A 19,427-nucleotide genomic window follows, 5' to 3' on the forward strand; every position below is an offset into this window, starting at 1 on the left:
GATAGTTGTCCACCCAAGTATTGAGAGAGGATGTAAACTTGAAATTACTATAGAAGATAGTGAACCGTTGTTTAACTTGTGGAGTCACATGAAGGTCTAATTTGTGGATTCACTTGAAGGTATCTACTCACAGTCCAACACTTCGAGAGGTAATTCTTGAATCAAATTTCATAAAGTTTATATGTTCTAGCATAAACGAATTGGTTATCAATTATTCATGTAAGCAGTATGATAGTATGATTCTGATCCTTTGTGCATATAGTTTTTTAACATTCTCAAATTCAATTAACAAAATTAATTATTTGTCATCATTGCCATCAATGAACAAAATTAAGTAATAGATTATTTGCTTACAAAAAATGATCTTGTTCTGAAGAAGAGATAAATAAACACATACTTACACGGTATATTACTTGAAAAGATCATTTCCACCATTAGGCATTTGTATCAGTTTGCACCCTGTTTAAAAATTGTTTCCGTCGCAGTACTTTAAGAACACATACAAGTACTTAAGAAAACTTATTATACCTTAGGGATAATTTTGTGGTGGACAAAAAACGATTGTCAATTGGTTAGAATCTCGTGCTAATAACATATTATGAAGCCATATAGTACAAACTTATTAGTAATACAAATTATTTCTCTTAAATGTGTGATTTTACAATGAAGAGAACCGATCTATAAATAGAGACAAATTGACTTGGTTCCAAAGTTAGGATTCCAAGAATTCTCTAAAAGATAGACATTCTGTATATTTATAACATTATGGTAAAAATCATTCTAATAACTAAAAAGAATAGTTTCCTCGGAAAGGAACCTTAAAAAGGGTTATTGGGACCCCTACGGAAAATGGGATTACTATCAGAATGGAGACATTATCTGGTAAAACGTTCATTGAAGCCTTAAAGAACTTCTCCTTAGCCACAACTCATACATAACCATATAAAAGGCATCAAAATGAATTGGGGAAACATGCCACTGGAAGTGTTCTCTTACCTTAAGAACATTGCTTTGCAATACTAAATACTCTTGCTGAGTTATGCCTTGAAGGATTTTCTTCAATAAAGGGATATCTAGTGTGGTAACAATGACTGAAAAATGTTTCCAATCTAATATGTCTGCAAATGGAAGATCATAATGGTTGGCAATGATCACAGGTACACACCCATAAAACATCGCATCAACAATGCGAGCAGTGTTAACTTCATAGCCTTTCACATGAAGGCAGAATTTGCTACCAAGAAATTCTTCAGTATAAGATCTTTCGAGGCGACCAAAGTGCACAAAGATGTCGGAGTCATTTCCCCACCACTTTAGAAGCTTTTCACGTACAGGAGAATTTAGTGATCCAGCAAAAAATCCCAGCTTTTTCCTGAAACCACCCAATAATATGAGTTTTTCTACATCAAGAATCTCCATCAACCCCCAACATGGCTAACAAAGTTATGAATAATATATGCATGCAAAAGCTATGGTTGAAATTTGTTTTCATTAATCATTAGCATATTTTTCTTTTCCTGTTTTTCAGTTATGAATAGCAACTATAAATATAAATGTATGTCTCTGAGTTAGTAATAGAGTAATTTCCTTTGACAACATTGTTGTATTTTTTTCTCCTACGATAATTATCAAATTTGATCGGTAAGGATGAAATAAGAACAGTCCTTACAAACACTCCATGCAAATCCTATTACTGTCCGGATTAAGAAAATTTCAACAAAAACTTTCAGATGAGACAAAGTTAAGTTATTGAGGGTATTTTTTAAGCACAACACTAAATAATCATAAAGAGAGATCGATACTAAAAAAAGAATTTGCAAGTTAAAAAACAGTAGAAACTGAGGGGCATTTTTTTTAATTGCAGTAGCTAAAGCAAAGAATGAAAGTTAAAATTTACTTTCAATTAGTGCAGATATTTTTTATCATAATATGTTGCTTAAGTTTAGAATGAATCTACAGATTAAATTATATTTCTATTAAATTGTTTTAGTTTTATTTGAATTTTGTTATGCAGATTTTCTACAAATTATATCTTTAACTTGGCTATTTAAGAAAACCTCCTATGCTTAAAAAAATATTTTTAGTCACTCTTCAAACTAATTTTGTTGCACTATCTTTTAAAAAACCAACAGATTCTCTAACAGTGCAGAGTGAATATTTTCATTGATAGTGCACAGCAAACTTGACAAAGAAAGAAAATTTTGTTAAGATTTGGAATAGTTCCCCCCTGGCCCCCCTCTCTTTTTCGCTCTATGTACCCTCTTTTCACATAGTAGGGTTACATGTACACACTTCAAACAATATAAAGATGGGTGTAACAATATCAGACAACTACCAGCCGGGTTAAACTGCTTGCTCATCTACCAGTTTTTCCCTCTCTGCACAAAAGAATGAGCATTGGCACACATACAAGGGCCAACTCAAGATGAATTGGTCAGAACATTCCTTGATGAAGGTTGTCAGGAGGAACATCTGGCATACATCAGACCAAATTGATTGATGACCTTTGTTGAATAGATCTCAAGCAAGGGGGAAAAAGGAGAAGCTAAGGAAATGTAAAGAAACCCCATGCTAATCACATCATCCATTAGTTGGCTGCCATCTTATGTTGTAGGATTGATCCTTCTACATATGTTTCTTGGTATGCCTTTGGGTGCAAAAATGAAGGATATTGTTGTATGGCAAGGGGTGATTGAATAAATATGGACAAAGCAGTACAGATCCTTTAGAGGCAGGCTAACACATACTGACAATTTTCTCAATGGAATTCCCACTCATATTATTTCCTTATTTCCCATGCTTTCAAAGGTTGAAAGTCAATTGGATAGGATTAGAAGAAATTTCCTACGAGAAGGGGGCCAAAACAAGAGAAAGCTCTATTTGGTGAAACAGGAAACTGATACAAGAGGCAAAAAAACTGGGGGATCGAGAATCAAGAATTTGAAGATGCAGCACAATAGTTTTATTAAAATGGCATTAGAGGTTTAATGACAGAAGAAATAACTTACAGGAAAATGCTATTACTCTTAAATATGGTAAAGGAGATGAATTGTGCACCAACAATGTTAAAAGTGTTGATGGCTTCTGCTAGGAAATACATCGTGGGCCTCTGTGATGAAATTTTTGTAATGATCGTCTAGGTCATTCCCTCTTCTTGTGTTATTTTAGGCGTTTAGAACTTTCCTATAGCAGCCCCTAGTCATTTTTTACTACATGGACTCACAGTTTTGTCACTTGGTCGTTCGTTTCGTTTTGTGCGAGTTTTCGTGTTTTGGAGCTTTGAAACTTTTACTTTAGACTTCGGTCAAAAATTCAAGTCGGCAGCCTCAGAATGCAACTATGACGGTTCTGCTATCTACGAAACATCAGGTTTGGTCTAGGACCTTTGGTGCGGATCTTGGGGCTTTTGGTGTGAGATCCACTTTTTGTTGAGACAACCTCCATCAGAAGTCATTTAAGTGGTCTGTTTTAAAAGAGCATTCTCGAAAAATCTAATCAAATGTGCAAATTGGTGAAGTTGATTTCTTGGTCTCTAGAGCTGTGATTGAGTTTGTTTTCATCTCATTAGGTCAGGAATTAATGGAGCTACGTGTTGGAACCATGAGACTGTGGGGGAATCGGATTAGAGGTAAATGCTTGTCTTGGAGACCCTTCTTTCTCTCTTTAATGGTGATTTTGTGATAGCTTAACTGTATGAACCGTTTAGCTTGTTTAGAAGCTCGAACTGTGCCCATTTTTGGGGCACAACTTCCTTGAGCAGATTGGGACGAATTGACAAAGTCAATTTTGGGATTCCCGGTGTGGGTCCCACAACGCCATTTTTACTTTTTTTGGGCCCATCTCCAATTATTGCGATTTGGGTGTCAAAACATGTCTATTGACGTTATGATCACTTATTTGATAGCATGGCAGCAAATGGAGGTGGTTCAGAAGGGTAAAGCTTTGTTTTAGTGGATTTGAAGTGTGCACGGTCAACTTTGAGGTAGGCTACGACTTACCAGTCTTTTGATTGAGCTTCTGTTAGTAATTGATTAGCTAGCTTTGGGTGGGGTGTCTAGCTTGTATCATATTAAAGTGATAAACCGCATGCCTTAGCCTTAGCCTTATTTTCGGATAGTTTCGGAAATTGAGCATGCCTACTTGGTTGCGTGGATGGTATCGTGTGTTGTGGTATCTTTAGTGTTGGTTGTATTGATTGGTAGCTTGTTCTTGGTTAGCCTAGACGTAGGCTAGTGATTTCCTTAGACTTGCGATTTGGAACCGTTTTGCCATAGAAATTCTCTAACGTCGCTTCGTATAACTTAACTCTCTGTAGACCGATATAACACACTTGGGTATGATATATGAATCCTTATCTAGACGACAACTCAACTCTTGTAACTGTTCATCCATAACTTCTCTTATGTTTCGACCCTGATTTGTTCTTTGGCGATTTCTGGCCTTGTTGGCTGTGTTGGGTTAGGTCTGGGACTCGAGCTAGAGTGGGTTCCCGTTGACTCTGAAGATGGTTTCGCTCTATGGTATCTTCCCGTATTGAGAAGAGCGTATGATTGGGAGACATTCAGAGTCTACTAGCCGCAGTTTGAGGTTCATGCGCATAATTAATAGATGCGGTTTGAGGTTCATGTGCATGTCTATTAGTCATGGTTCGAGGTCTGGGCGTATTTCTAGTAGCCACAATTTAAGTATGGGTATCAATTCTATTAGTCGAGATCTAGCCATGACTTGGTGATTCTATTAGGTTCTTTGGGATGCCTTCACCGTGGTTTGAGTCCAAGGATGACCATTTCAGTTGTAGAATACACTAGACTTAGTTAGTGTCACCTTTAGCTCTTTGTGTTCTCAACTACTCATCGGGCTTATGGGGTATGTTTGAGTTATTTAATTTCGAATTACGTACGAGTGTACCTTCTGGGCTTATCAGGGTCAGTTAGGTTATAGCAAATTGTTTTACTTTACCATATGGTCCTTGTTCTAGATCGTGGACTATATAGTTAGGATTTTCGTTATCGCTTCGTTCTTGTGACCTCTAGTTGCTGTTACTTTCTCGCTTTCATATTGTTTTTACTTTCTCAGCTCAGTTGGCCTATGATGCTACTGGTACATGTTATTTTGGTACTCATGCTACACTTTGCATCTGTTTTCTTGATGCCGATCCGAGCACTAGCTAACAATGGTGATTCGAGCCTTCTTGGAGCCTGTCTTCAGAGATAGAAGGTGAGATGATGGCGTCCTAGTTCGACCAATCTCCATCTGTATATAGTTTTTGACTAGTCTTTTGTATTCAAGACAAATATGTACTTTTTGATCCACTTTTGGGACTAGTACTCTTATAGTAGATTCGTACTTTCGTTCCCAGGTCGTGGGATTGGATCTTGTATTTTGGCCTTTGTATAGATTGTTGTTGTTCTCTTTTCCATTGTGTTTCCTTTAAATTATTTTACTTTTCCAGTTGGTTGTTGATTCTGCCCGATATGCATGTTACTGGTTGTTCCGGGATATGGATTGGCTTACTGACTGATGGGTTATGATAGGTGCCATAGTGACTTGAGGCTCCGTGTCGTGACAATTTTGATAATATAAACCTGAAAGTTGGCAATAAAAGAAGGTAAAATTGTGGACACATAGGTGGCTTGATGACATTCCTTTAGAAGAGCAATTTCCAGATTTGCTTTTGAGATTTGTTTATAAAGGAACTAAAGTGGCAGAATGTTTTTCGTTTTGGGGATGGGACCTTCATTTGAGAAGAAAATCATTTGATTGGGAAATTGATAGTACTAATCCAGATGAAGACAAAGGTCCAGTATTGTGGCTAAAGCAGGGTGACAAAAATATAATTTTCCATGGAATGGCAAATGCTCAAAGATTATTTGATAATTTAAACAAGCTGAAAGTAAATGGAGAAATGACATATCCAGAGTGTATTAAAGGGGATATATTAGATTTCTACAAGATCTTATATGCTGAAACTGATGTTTGGAGACCTGATTTCACATATGAAAACGTTCCAAGAATCAGTTGAAGAAGAAGAATGTCTACAAAGACCTTTTGAGAATGAGGTTTTGGCTAGTATCAAGCTTTGTGCTATCGACAAGCACCAGGTTCATATGGTTATACAATTAACTTATTAGGAAAAAAAAGAAAAAAATTCAGTCAAATATACTTAAACTTACCTTAAATTGTTCCACTATGTTGGATAACCTCACAGGCTCAGTAAACTACCCAAGACCAAGTAACATGTGGGGATAGTTATTATACTTGATGGCGCAAATATCTCTTTAGGTTCTGGTGTGATGTCCACATCTAACAATTTTCTTAAATACGTAACAGTGATATATGTACTAATATGGGGACACCAAGGGGATGACAATCCTCCACAAAAGCCAAATGACCAAAAGGAATAACTGAGAAGACCAAAACATAGACCATATTAAGCCATGAAAATGGAACTAAGAAAAAGGTTAAAACAATAAAAATGTCTAACTGAAAATTGGATTTGATTGCTTTGAAGTTCTATGAACAGATTTTGGCACAAGACAAGTCAGTCTGCAGGCTTGGGCAACTGCATCTAGTAGAGTTGACTTAACACCAAGCAAATCTCTTTCCTAGTCTAGGACTTATAGCTTTTGAAATGGAATTACTCCTGCAACTCCCCTAGCTACACATCGACCCTCACCCCGATCCAAAACCCTTGGAGCAACGTCCCTTGTAGAAGGGCTCCCACTTCAATTTAACCTCCATAACCCCTATCATCAAGGGAAGATGATTGGTTATCTCTTGAAGGAATTCAAACCCTCACAGACAGGTGTAAAATCTAATAAGGTTTAACATGCCCGACACCAGAAAGAATGGCATATGATGAATGTCAATAAAAAGCTTCCCATAGTTGGGGATATGATGAATCCCAGTAAAAGTTTTCCAAGATTATATGACAAAATAAACAAAGGTATCTTGTAAGATTTCATGTAGTTTTTAATAAATGATTTGATATTAACCTCAGGTAAGTAGTTCCATATCTGAAACACAAGCATGAAATAAGTAAATAACTAGAAAGACTCAACTGACCTTTTATAAGGTGCAAAATTTGGGTTACCACCTGGCCTTGGCCAAATCTGTGGCAATGATGCATCTTTATGTGGAATATATGCTGATACGAAATAACTTGAAGTACACACAACTTGGATCGCGTTGATCTTAACATCAACTACTTTCTCCATGGCAAAACGACCAATAGAATGACAGGCAACATAGAAATGGTCAGCCCCATTGGTTAGGTTCCAGTAAGGGTACTCATGACTAATATTGAAGATGTAGCTTTTTATGAAGTCTTTAATACCATTGATCCCCACTCGTGGATCATGTCGCAATCGTGCAATTGAGAAAGGTAGAAAGAAGAGATCGGCATTGGAAGGATCCCTTGTAATAAAATGGCTCATCTTGAGAACTTTCTTGAAGTAACTTTCACTTGCATAGTTTCCACTTGGCTCAAAATCAACAGCCAAGAGTAAATTGGAAAAGGGATCATCCTTTAGGTGAGGATAAACATATATCTTCAAGCTCCTATTCATTTCTTCATAGTTATCCACAAAGGCATCTCTGTCATGGAATACGTCATTGTCATTCACATGGTTTCCTGAAACTTAAAGCCAATCATTTCTAGATACAGCAAATAAGCGACAAATCTCAGACAATACAGTAATCAGGACTGACAAACCCTGCCAAAATGCCAATCAGGACAGAATATTGTCGGGCTGAAGGCAATTACAATTGCAGCAGATGCTATAGCATTCATAGAATATAATTATTTCAGAATATACTATCTACTCGTCAATCTTAAGAAAAGAAATGGTAGTTATCAATATGGCAAAGAGATACAACTTAAAGAAGGCCAAAAGGACATGGTTGGACTCCACAATTGCATTACATTACAATCTATTTAGTTTTTCAAATGTAAACTGGGTCAAATATACTGGTTTTTCCATGTTAGTATAACTTGTAAATAGGCCAACCAGTGGATAACTGAACAAAATTAGACTGGAATACCTATCTACAGGCCGTGCTTAATCAACATAATAAGACAGAATACAACAAGAAAATGTTACATTGTCATCTTGTTTACTTATCCGTTTCTGTAAGTCACTACAATAGCGGGTAAGTTCTTAAAAGGTCTCCTTTGCACAGTCCCAGAGAAAACTCAAAAAGAAACTAATGCAACCCTCAAGGCGATAGTAGTTTGTAAGACATGTCTCCCAGATAGAAAGGCTTCTGTATAACATTTAAACATGGTAAAGTAAGAAAAAGATTGCACTTCAGGTGTGAGGAAGTATAAAATATTAACCCACACAGTGGCTCTAGCAAACTGGGAATTCCTGTGAAGACATTTCACAACAGACATTGGGTGCCAAAGGTTTTATTTATTTACATATACACATATAAACAAATATAATCGTGATATTAGGTGGCTTAAATAATCAAAACTGGGATTCCTTAGACATCTAAGTGAGAATATAGTTGTGATGCTAAATGTTTCTAAACAGTTGCTTAAAGAGAGCCCTAAGTTGTGCTGATGAATAACTACATTGTGAGTTTAGAGGACCCACAAGGGGGTTATGTTTTTATGTGCCATCTATTACAGAAAATAATTGCACTCATCTGAAATTATACAGAAAAAGAACAAAATATGAGAGGACAGGCAGTTCCGATGACAGAAGGCACCTTAAGAGAAACAGTGGCCCAGTTTTTCCTGTTTCACAAGATTTCTCTAACGTTCCAAAAATAAAGTAATTACTTAAGATTCAGCTTAGTATAGTCATACTCGATGTTTGAGGTGAAAAAGGAAAACAAAGAGAGAAGTGAAATCTTGCATACCATTTGGAGTTTTATTTTATTTTCCTTTACGATTTTTACGTTATGGCAAGCAAGGGTCCAAGTCCAACAATGTGTCCTGAGAATATCCTTGTATGCATGGTTACAGAACATTGTCATCTTCTACTATTGGAAATCATTTCTGTCAACCCCGTTTATCTGTAATTTCATATCCTGCTAATTGATTTCCTTAGCTTCTTATAAGCAGTTGAAGATGCAAATCAATCGATACATCAACAATCTACTGAAATAGCTCATAATAAATCTATCTATCCAGTCAAATGAAGAAGTTGGAAACAATCTTTAAGCATAATATCAAACCCCAAATATTTTGAATTAAAAGGTAGAAAATTAGTGCAGAATAGGTTACACCCAGAACGAGAGTAAATTATTTTAGTGGGGTGGTCATACCATTGAATTGCACATGCGTATGTGTCTGAATAGTTGGATTTGCAACAAATGAATTGTTAAGGGTAGAGTTGAATGTGAGATGGATTTGGTGGGAGTGGATAAAGAAATTGGAAGTGAAGGAAACGTAGAATAGAATGAAGAGACAACTCACAACACCTAAGCCTGCCGGTATCAATATGAACATCACTCCCGACGCCATTGGAGCTGCTTCTTGCTTCTTCTGCCTCCCTCACTGCACATCACAAAATGTAGGTGGAACCATTAATGGGGGTACAACCATTTAGCCATTTTGTACAACAACATTTTGGAATTCTTCATTACATTCTTTCTCAGGCTAAAAATACAAAAGAATCACCTATGTTATTTACAATATATCCAAATGGACGTCAAATATTATTTTTTAACGTTTTCTCATCAAACCACAAGTCATAATAGGAAAAATAATACTCCATAATCAGTTCTTAATAAAATTGATAAAATACTCTAGCTAGATTTACTTCTTTAGTTTTGTTTTTTTTTTCAAAAAGTAAAATAAGAATTTAGATTAGATCTAAAACTTCTAGGAAATAATACATTTTGATTACTTACCCAACACCAAAAAATAAGTAAAAGTGCCACTTATTTTCCTAAAAGGTTAAAACACAATTTTTAGAAAAATTTCATATGAAACATTTTCACTCCTATCAAAGACACCCTTTGACTTTCTAACTTGTGGTAAACAGAAACGAATATATAATATTAGATTGGGTTAGAAAAGTGTTGCTCCCATTATCGTTTTTCTTTATTTTTCATACTTAGGCTATGCAGAAGAGAGCTTATGATATTTGCAGATTTAGTCGTTTAGTTGATTTGGAGAAGCTCATGAGTCATGTCAGAGTTTGAATCCTATAAATAGAAGTGCTTCCAAGTGTAAATAACGCTTTATTTGTTTCATATAGTGAAAACAAGATACGAACTGTGATTTTGCCTTTGATGGAACAAAAAGGATTGATATGAAAAAAAAAAAACAAATTTTCACTAATGCTGGATATCTGATCTGAACACCAAAGTCTACTAAATAAACTGAATATTTCGCTCATACAAACTTCTCATGCATTAGGATAGTATGCTTCTTATATCTACGTCCGGTATTACCAAATTGATGAGAAATAGAATATTACATATATCGTCTTTTCCGAGCTACTAATTTGGAGAAAAGAACCATATCCAGGTCGGTTTCTGGTTCGGTTGGGGCACATTTCTAAATTGTATTTCAACTTACACATGCCAACAGCCGGATGATCCTGCAGCATACTAGTAAAATCCTCAGTTACGAAGCAAAATTTAGTAACACAAATGCAATTCTGAAATTTCCAAATAACTGCAGTTACAATCCAAGCTCACCCAACAACATGTGAAGAATGATTTGTGACAACAATATAGCACCCTTACATAAGGTCCTTGTTCGATGTCCATAAAACACCTCAACATGTCAGTCTCATATTTCCCTCTTTGGTGGAGCAACTTTCTTATAATACTTTCTCCAATGATAAATGGAAAAAAAAAACATTAGACCTCTGAAAAAGCCCTATGATGAATCAGACAAATGAAAACCTTCTGAGTCTACAAATTTCTCAGGGTTGATTTGTTGACCAGACTCATGAACAAGATCGAAAGGAGAAAGCAAAAACCAATCAATGAAAGAGTGGACAATACAAAAATATGGAAACCAGTAAACTAGTTCTTTAAATAAAACAGATGAAAATTACAGCAGCCCAAAATTCTGAAAAAGATAGTAACATATTACCACAAAAATCAGTTACAAGAAAACAATAAACATTAAGCTCGTTTTCCAGTTCTAGGTGAAGACTTTGGGCAGAGATCCCATCGGCCTTTTGCACGTCTCCGCTGGATAGTTGCTCTGCCACTGGTGGTGCTCATACGCTTGCGAAAACCATGTGTTCGAGCCAACGACTTCCTCGACCTATTCCTCTTAGTCTGACAAAGAGCATACTTCTTTGCCTGCACCACCAGGCCACGCCTTTTAGTGGTGCTCACTCCAATGTTGGAATTGAAGCCAAAGCCAAAGACAAATGATGAACCTACACCACATATTAACCATTAGCTCACTACTACTCATCGTGCCAATTTAATATGAAATTGATCATATGTCTCTTGGACCTTAAGGGTCTCCTCTTTGTTGAAACTTTTTTCGTTCAATTGTTTTATGATCTAGCTTTAACCAATGGATTTTGACTATAAAATCAGAAATACGATTCACTTTTTTTCAATAGCACAGCAATGTCAGACCACAAATAGACACTACAAATTTGTGTTATATGGAATACTAAACATCATAATGAAGAATTGCAACCTACTCTTGTCTCCCCCTTGTACCTTCAAAGAGTGTATATAATTTAACAGGACTCAAGATACACACAAGCGAATAATTGCCTATTAAGGAGTTCTCAAAAGAAGCAATTCAAATGAAAATACTACCTGCCTAAAACAGGAATCAATAAACAACCCCACATTACCAATTCAAATAACAACTGAAATCTCTAATTCACATTTTCAATTTCCACATCAAAATTGAAAAGGAAGATAGAGAATTTATGGAACTTACCAGAAAAGGATGTTGAAGAAGATAAGGTAGAGAGTGCAGAGGAAGGAAGAAAAGAGCAGTGAAGCAACCCAGAAAAATGAGTAGAGGCATTAGCAGCCATTTTCAAAGAAACAGAAGTAGTCGTTGTTGAAGAACCAGTACGTAGAGAAAGCGAAGCGGATGGTCTGTGGTTTCCTATTCCTGAACACACCCAACTTCCTATTGACAAAGAAGCCATTTTTTCTCTCTTTCTAAACTCTCCCTCTTCCTCTTCTGTCTATCTATAAGAGGTTTTGATGCCTTATCTGCAATCTAAGGGACTCTTTGGGTAATCCGAAAAGATAACGGGTTAAAGATGGATTTAGAGAGGGTTTGACACAGTAAAGCACTTTTATTTAAAGTGGAAAGGCTAAAAATATTTTTCAATTTTATTTTATTGATTTACTATGTCTTTTATCCTTAAAAGGAAATTATTTTTACTCTGCCGTTATTAATTTTCATCATTTATACCCTTAATTGGATGAAAATTCCAAATTTACTAAAATTATCCAATTTCATCATTTTGACCCAAATTCAAATCCAACCCAAACAAAAGTCATCACAAATTAAATCTCAAAATCAATTTCTTCTTCATCTTCTTCCTCCTTGAATAAAAAAAATATTTTCATCTCTTTGCTCCATAAAAACATCATACATTTGCAATAACATGTATTCTCGTGGATTCATCAGCCTGCCGATTCAATCTTCTTACTTTTAACATAATTTTCTTACTTTAACAGAACGAGAGATGAAGAAGCTACACCCAAGAGTAATCAAGTATACCTAGAGGTAATTTCACTCTCTCAACACGATACATATCATAAATAAATTCAGCCCTCATAATTACACATGCAATAAACACAAATTAAATTGGACTTTTGAACTGTGGAAATAGACAAATTACAACTCCCAATGTTAAGTCATCATAAGCCTTTGCAATTAAATACACATACATGCTTCTAAGGGGATCACCATACCCGATTGATCATATCGCTCACTCTGAAAATTCTAAATTGCTAGCTAACATAAATATGTAATTGTAGAGGAAAGAACACAACTTGTCTACAATCCATCGAGTTTTTGCGATTTGTGTTCTCATAGGAGATGGATTTTAAGAGAAGATGATGGGTGTTTTGAGATGTAGGTGAAATAGGTTTGGGTTAAGTTAGTTGGGTCGGGTTTGAGTTAAAATAGATAATTGGGTCATTACAATTGAAATTGATTTAATTTGGATCGATTTGGAAATTTCCGTCAATTGAGGGTTACAAACGATGAAATTAGTAACGATAGGGGTAAAGATAACTTCATTTTAACAGTAAGGGTATATTCAACCAATAAAACAAAGTTAAAGGTTATTTTTGACCCTTTTCCCTTTTAAAAATGGCTTTTAGAAAAAAATGTTTGTGTTTGAGTAATTTATTTAAAATATAATATTGATAAACAAATTGTGTTTGACTAATTTTTTCTAGAAAGTCTTTTTAGAGTCAAATTACGAAAAAAAAAAAAGATACAGTAAAACCTCTATAAATTAATATAGATGGGACCATGAAATTTTATTATTTTATAGATATATTATTTAATGGATAAGTTAATATTTATTAATTAAAGAATGGATTGAGATATAATGAAGGTTATTTTTGATTATTTCAAAATCATTGCATCTTACTAAATTATATATCATATTTATTGATTTCACATAAAAAATATTATACATAAAAACAACGACTACATTAAAATCTTTGTGTTTTACTAATTTCAACCTTGTGATACTGAAAAATAAGAGCTTTCAAGATGTATTACCGTAACAGAGTTTACCGTAGGATATTAGAAGGCTATGAAGTGGGACAAATTGATCCAACAAAAGATTAATGTTTCGTATGCTATCAATTCGCAATCTCTGCTTGGGCAACAAATGTTTAGCAAGAGACAATAGCAAATTATTATCGATAACTTAAAATTCGTTGGGGGGATACTATCTGAAAGAATTTGAATGAACCCACTTGTGAAGACGTCATTCATGAACTTGTGGTCATGATTAATTAATGATCTCGGTTACCACAATAAAATGGATGTCAATAATCTATTGGATTATCCGAGTGAAAGTGATACATGTTCAAAGTTTCAGTGCTTAGAAGAAATTGTGGATACCATCAAAAAAAAATAAATGTTGATGATGAAGTTGAAGATGATATACCTTTGGAATCATTTAGCCGTAAGGAACCCTTATCGTATCTAAAACTCTTCACAATTTTATAGTGCAGTTCAAAAAGATAACATTGTTGCTCTTGGATGTAATAAGAAAAGTTAGAGATGAGCTTCAACTAGATTTAAATTTTAAGAAAAAACAGAACACAATATAATCATATTTCACTAAATTGTCTTAATATATTTGTACATTTAAAGAATTATTAATTTATGAAATTAATAGGGCCATATATTTATATAGGGGTGTTCTGAAAATATATTATCTTATCGAAATTAGTAATTTTTTTCTACTGGCCCAAGTCGGGACCAAGAAAAATATTATTTTAGAGAGATTATTAATTTACCGAGTATTATTTATAGAGGTTTTACCGTAACTATCAATGTACTTTTAATATTAAGATTATTTTATAGAAAAACTATTTTAAATATCTATTACAAAATTTTTAATTAAAATATAACTATTTAAATTTTCAATCAATACTATAAATAATTAAAATATTAATATAATATGAACATGATGATTTAAATATAATTAATTTTATGGCACGTGCGTTGCACATGTATGACGTCATATATATAGTATATGATGATGTAAAATAAAATTATACTAAATTTAAGTTTTTTAGTAAATAATTATAATTGAACGGAATAGGACAAATGTTTTAAATTATTAACATATATTGCCATAGAGTTACTTGGACTTTGAGATCAAAATGACTAGATATGATTAAAACATTTCAAAATACATTCAAAATTTAAATATGGGAGATAGTGACATTTCTTTAATAATATTATTTCTTACCTCGCTCAATTTTGTAAGTAAATCTAATCAACAATATTAAAAAAATATTCATTCAAAAAATGTAACCAGTATCATCCATACTTGAAATTTAGTATGTGCATGACACTAATAAGGATTACCATAAATATTTCAATATTTATCTTTATATATAACATTTTTTTTACAAAATATTATTACTTAAAATTCATATATGAATAAGGCTATCATAGAGAGGTAATTTTACCAGAAAATTGTACTTGGTTGTTATCATGAATGACGGTTATATCTACTTCACTAGAATAATTTAATTTTAATATGTGAATAATATAACCTATGGTGAAAAACATTTTCTTTCATTAAGTTTCTACCTTATCTGTCACAACCGGGGAGAACCCCCTAGACGTAACCAGTGTCGTCGTTCTCGGAGAGGACATAGACAAGTCTCTTAGCATTCGTCATACCATATCATTGGTTAAAATGCGGAAAATTAAAACTTTTTATATATTGATGTATACATAGACCTCTCACATACTACATATGGAGTTCACTTAGACTCCTCGCATATGAAGCTTAAATAAGCTTCTTGTTTAGTGAACATAACCAACATATTAAGATTTAGTCTAGGAATACTGTCTCACATTAAACCATCTACAACGAAGTTGAACATTTGGGCATAGCCCTCATACAAATTCATAGTTGCCACATAGGGCTTACCACAAATGTCATCAAGTATAGGATAGAAATGGATGTCTTTAAGACAATAGCAACACTACTAAGGTAGAACATGTGGAACCATCCTCGAACTAGAGGACCTACCAAAACTTGGGGAAGAGTCCAAGTCTTCTTGCAAGTGACCTTGATACCTCAACGGCCCGAACCAACATGGTTTGGGAAAAGAAAAAGAATATGGGTTAGTACAACCACATGTACAAAGTATGGAAACATATGCCCATAACACATTGAAATCATGCTAAAATGGACATTTAGTTCAAAAATAGTTCAAACCCATGCTAAATCACTTTCAAAAGCCTTTATCCACAATCAAGAACATATACAAGCCATTAGACATAACATTACTCAAGACAAGTCCATAATCAACACAAGACCAATATCATGATAGGGTCAAGTCAACATAGATATTATCAACATAAGGTCATATCAACATGAATGACGTCATATCAATATCATAGAAGCATAACAACTTCATCATAATGTCATAAACATAATTCATGTACAAGAGTTCATAACATCACATCACATAAGATCCTTACTCACAACCCTTCCCAAGCCAACAAGTGCTATGCTTATGTGAAGTTCCATAACCCCACATAATCAAGTAAACCAAGTAAAGGATCATAAGCAATGTAAACATTTCATATATCTTCATATCATGCATGTGCTTCATCATATATATCAATTTAGACCAATAACATGTTCATCAATGAAACTAACATCATATAGAATCATCAATATGTAAATTCATCATATACAATTTATACATATCATAAGTACATAAGAACAACCTCCTAGGAATTCCCTCAAGGTCAACTTGTGCCATGTAGAAGTAGAGTCTCATACCCCTACCTACACTAAGTAGAACCCTTTAACTCACCGTAGTTAATTTTCACTTCATTACTTTCATTTTACTTTTGGGAACAACCGCCTTAACAGACAATAGACCATGTGATCTACATGGAATCCGGTGTTATGAAATCCTACACCGAAAGAAGGTGGTCTACTTGCCAAGGTAGGACCAAAACATGAACATAGCATTCTAGGTGGATCCACTAGCTAGTATTCCTATGGAGGCAACATAGTTAAGGAACTAGGAGATATGTATTGTACCCTCTACATGCCCATTAGCAATTGGAGCCCTCATCTCATGAGTATGTTTGGTGAATCTCCCTTCAATGGGGAGTCAACACCTCTCATTGTCAAGTTCACTCGGTGCTAATCTAAAGTCTCTTTTTGAAATGTCTTTAAGTCATTCTTAATAATAATAGCTTAGTATAGGTCATAGTAGACTAACCCCTTGTATATCATGTCATTAGCTCATTAGGTATTGCATGAGAATATCCTTTCATAATAATCCTTCATCTTGAGATCAACACATCATAATCATATCATAGTAAGGCACACAAGTGGTTCACATTCAACCTTATATCAACATACCCTTAACATGATCTCACAATTCATATAGTTAAGACATTTCATCATAATCATCATATCATCATCTCCTTAATCTAGTCACATATATTACTTCAATTGCACAGTATAATCACCAAATATATTCCATCATTATTGAAGTAAAGAGTTCAAGATCACAAAGTCTTACCATATCGCCTCCATGGCCTTCATCAAGAATCTCACCCTCAATTAATCACCATTATCTAATATACCACTGATCATCATCATAATATAGTGAATTAAACAATAACATAACCAATTCTAACAACCCTAATCATATACAAGTCCAATTCATAGCTAGGGTTAGGGTAAAAGATTTGATTCATAGATTCTATCATAGAACTAGGACAAGGACTAAGATATACAACAATTAACACATGAATAATAATATTCTATCATTAATAATCAAAGAAAATCAACATCAAATCCAATTGAAAGACAATTCAAGAAATTAGAAAGAAATCCACATTTTTGACATCTTTTGAAATAAATTTTGAAGAGCCTCTTTGGGAAAGAGATCCCAAGAGTGTAGAGCTTCCATACCTTAGGATTACATAGTGTTTGATGGAGAAAAGTTGAAGTATTGAAGTCCTACTCAAGCTTTGAATTGTTCTTCAATGGGGTCCTGCAATAGAGAGAGAAGAAGAAAGAAGTTGGAGAGGATTTGAGTTTGGGAATTGTGGGCTGTTAGGTTAGTTTAATGAGGCTTAGGTATTATATAGTCCTTCAACTAACTTAATTAACCACCCCCTAACCCTTAATTAATTAACTAACCAACTAACTAATCAAATCCCTTACTTAAAAACTTGACAGCAAAACAAACCCAGTCGACGACTCCTCAACCTATGCCTTGTAGTCCCATCGACGGCCCCGTGCTGCTAGTCGTTGTTTGGGACAGAGACTTGATTTTTGGAGCATCCTGGCCGATTGACTAAGTGTCAACCTATGAGGCCATCGACGGAGTGTCGATCAAACGACAACTCCTCGCTTGGCTCGTGGTTGCACACTGTCAATTGACAGCTTTTGGGTCCAAATGGAAGGGTCCTCCTCAAGGACCCTTAGGGTGGCCCTTGGGGAGTCGTACCTGGGCGTTTCAACCCTAAACACTCTCTTCTATATATGTAACGCCTTTTTACCAACTTTCATTAAATTACGACTCTTAAACCTCCATGCAACATGCCAAGGCACACAAGTGCATATTTCACAATTCATCGGACGTCATGGTCGTTTCTTGACATTTGACTCTAACACTTCCTAAATACTTTAAATACAATATTTTAGGTCTATAAACAGTTTTAGAAGTGTTGGTTCATCATATGACTCTCTAGATTAGGTCATGGACTTTCGAAGTGTTACATTATCCCCCCTTAGGAACATTTGTCCCCGAATGACAGTAAAAATCTTTTGTAGGGGAAATTAGGAGACTCAATACTAGCAGCCCAACTCGCAACATATAAACAACATGAGTTAAAACTCAAAGGTGTACTTCCTAAGTCCATTCAACACACAAACGTGGCATTTACACATAGCAACTCAAATCACAATTTACCACATATAAGAGCTCAAAATCACAACATGAGGAACTACCTTCTCAATATTAATATGAGCTCAACATGATCATCAAGCCACTTATGCTTCAAAACATAATGCTCAATACCAATTTACGGAGTCAACAATACACAAAACACAATTAAGTACAAGTTATGCAAAAGAGCACTTTCACATGAAAAATCATTTTAGCATGAACCTTTACCATAAATATGCACATTTTAGCAAAACAAGCCAAATTCAAATTTATTTATTATTTTAAGAGAATTATTACTAAAATCAACTTTGGATAGAATTTTTAGGAAAAAGATGAGGATAACGGGACTTCATATTGGCCTCGGACTCCCATGTTGCTTCCTTAACTAGGCGGTTTCTCCATAGGACTTTTACGGAGGCCACCTCTTTGTTCCTCAACTTTTTGACTTGATGATCTAGAACTTCCACCGAAACCTCTTCATAGGAAAGACTCTCATCCACACCTAACCCTTCAATGGGGAGAATGGAAACGGGGTCGCCAATGCATTTCTTAAGCATGGAGACGTGAAATACCGGATGAACCGAAGCTAGTTCACTAGATAATTTCAACTCATATGCAACTTTTCTGACCCATTGCAAAATCTAATACGGACCCACATATCGGGGACTTAACTTCCCCTTTTTGCCGAATCTCATCACCCCTTTCATAGATTAAATCTTCAAATACACCATATCACCTACTTTGAATTCATGATCTCTTATTCTATTGTCGACATAGGATTTTTGCCGACTATAAGCTGTTTTCAACATATCCCTTATCACCCGAACCTT

The 19,427-nt window shown here is 34.8% G+C and overlaps 2 protein-coding genes and 1 long non-coding RNA gene across 5 annotated transcripts; 1 reads left to right on the plus strand and 2 right to left on the minus strand.

Moving 5' to 3' along the window:
• Positions 1 to 818: 818 nt before the first annotated feature.
• Positions 819 to 9,673, minus strand: LOC107015254 (probable glycosyltransferase At5g03795). The gene is made up of 3 exons (XM_015215468.2): positions 9,277 to 9,673; positions 7,066 to 7,633; positions 819 to 1,372 (listed from the first exon to the last, which is right to left on the minus strand). The coding sequence occupies exons 1-3, from the start codon at positions 9,473 to 9,475 to the stop codon at positions 892 to 894; spliced, it is 1,248 nt and encodes a 415-aa protein (XP_015070954.1). The 5' UTR covers positions 9,476 to 9,673; the 3' UTR covers positions 819 to 891.
• On the plus strand, positions 2,154 to 5,419 carry LOC107015259. 3 transcript variants are annotated; one of them, XR_001456308.2, is made up of 3 exons: positions 2,154 to 3,628; positions 3,905 to 3,982; positions 5,077 to 5,419. It is a non-coding gene; the product is annotated as an uncharacterized LOC107015259 (long non-coding RNA). The 3 variants fall into 3 exon arrangements; XR_003576684.1 differs by having other exon boundaries at positions 2,154 to 3,461; positions 3,569 to 3,628; positions 3,905 to 5,419; XR_003576683.1 differs by having other exon boundaries at positions 3,905 to 5,419.
• A 1,282-nt stretch (positions 9,674 to 10,955) lies between the features above and the next one.
• LOC107008495 (50S ribosomal protein L34, chloroplastic) lies at positions 10,956 to 12,181 on the minus strand. Its single transcript, XM_015207557.2, has 2 exons — positions 11,882 to 12,181; positions 10,956 to 11,357 (listed from the first exon to the last, which is right to left on the minus strand). The coding sequence occupies exons 1-2, from the start codon at positions 12,096 to 12,098 to the stop codon at positions 11,095 to 11,097; spliced, it is 480 nt and encodes a 159-aa protein (XP_015063043.1). The 5' UTR covers positions 12,099 to 12,181; the 3' UTR covers positions 10,956 to 11,094.
• Positions 12,182 to 19,427: the final 7,246 nt, after the last annotated feature.

This window comes from Solanum pennellii, chromosome 1 (genome assembly GCF_001406875.1).
Source record: "Solanum pennellii chromosome 1, SPENNV200".
Taxonomy (NCBI): domain Eukaryota; kingdom Viridiplantae; phylum Streptophyta; class Magnoliopsida; order Solanales; family Solanaceae; genus Solanum; species Solanum pennellii.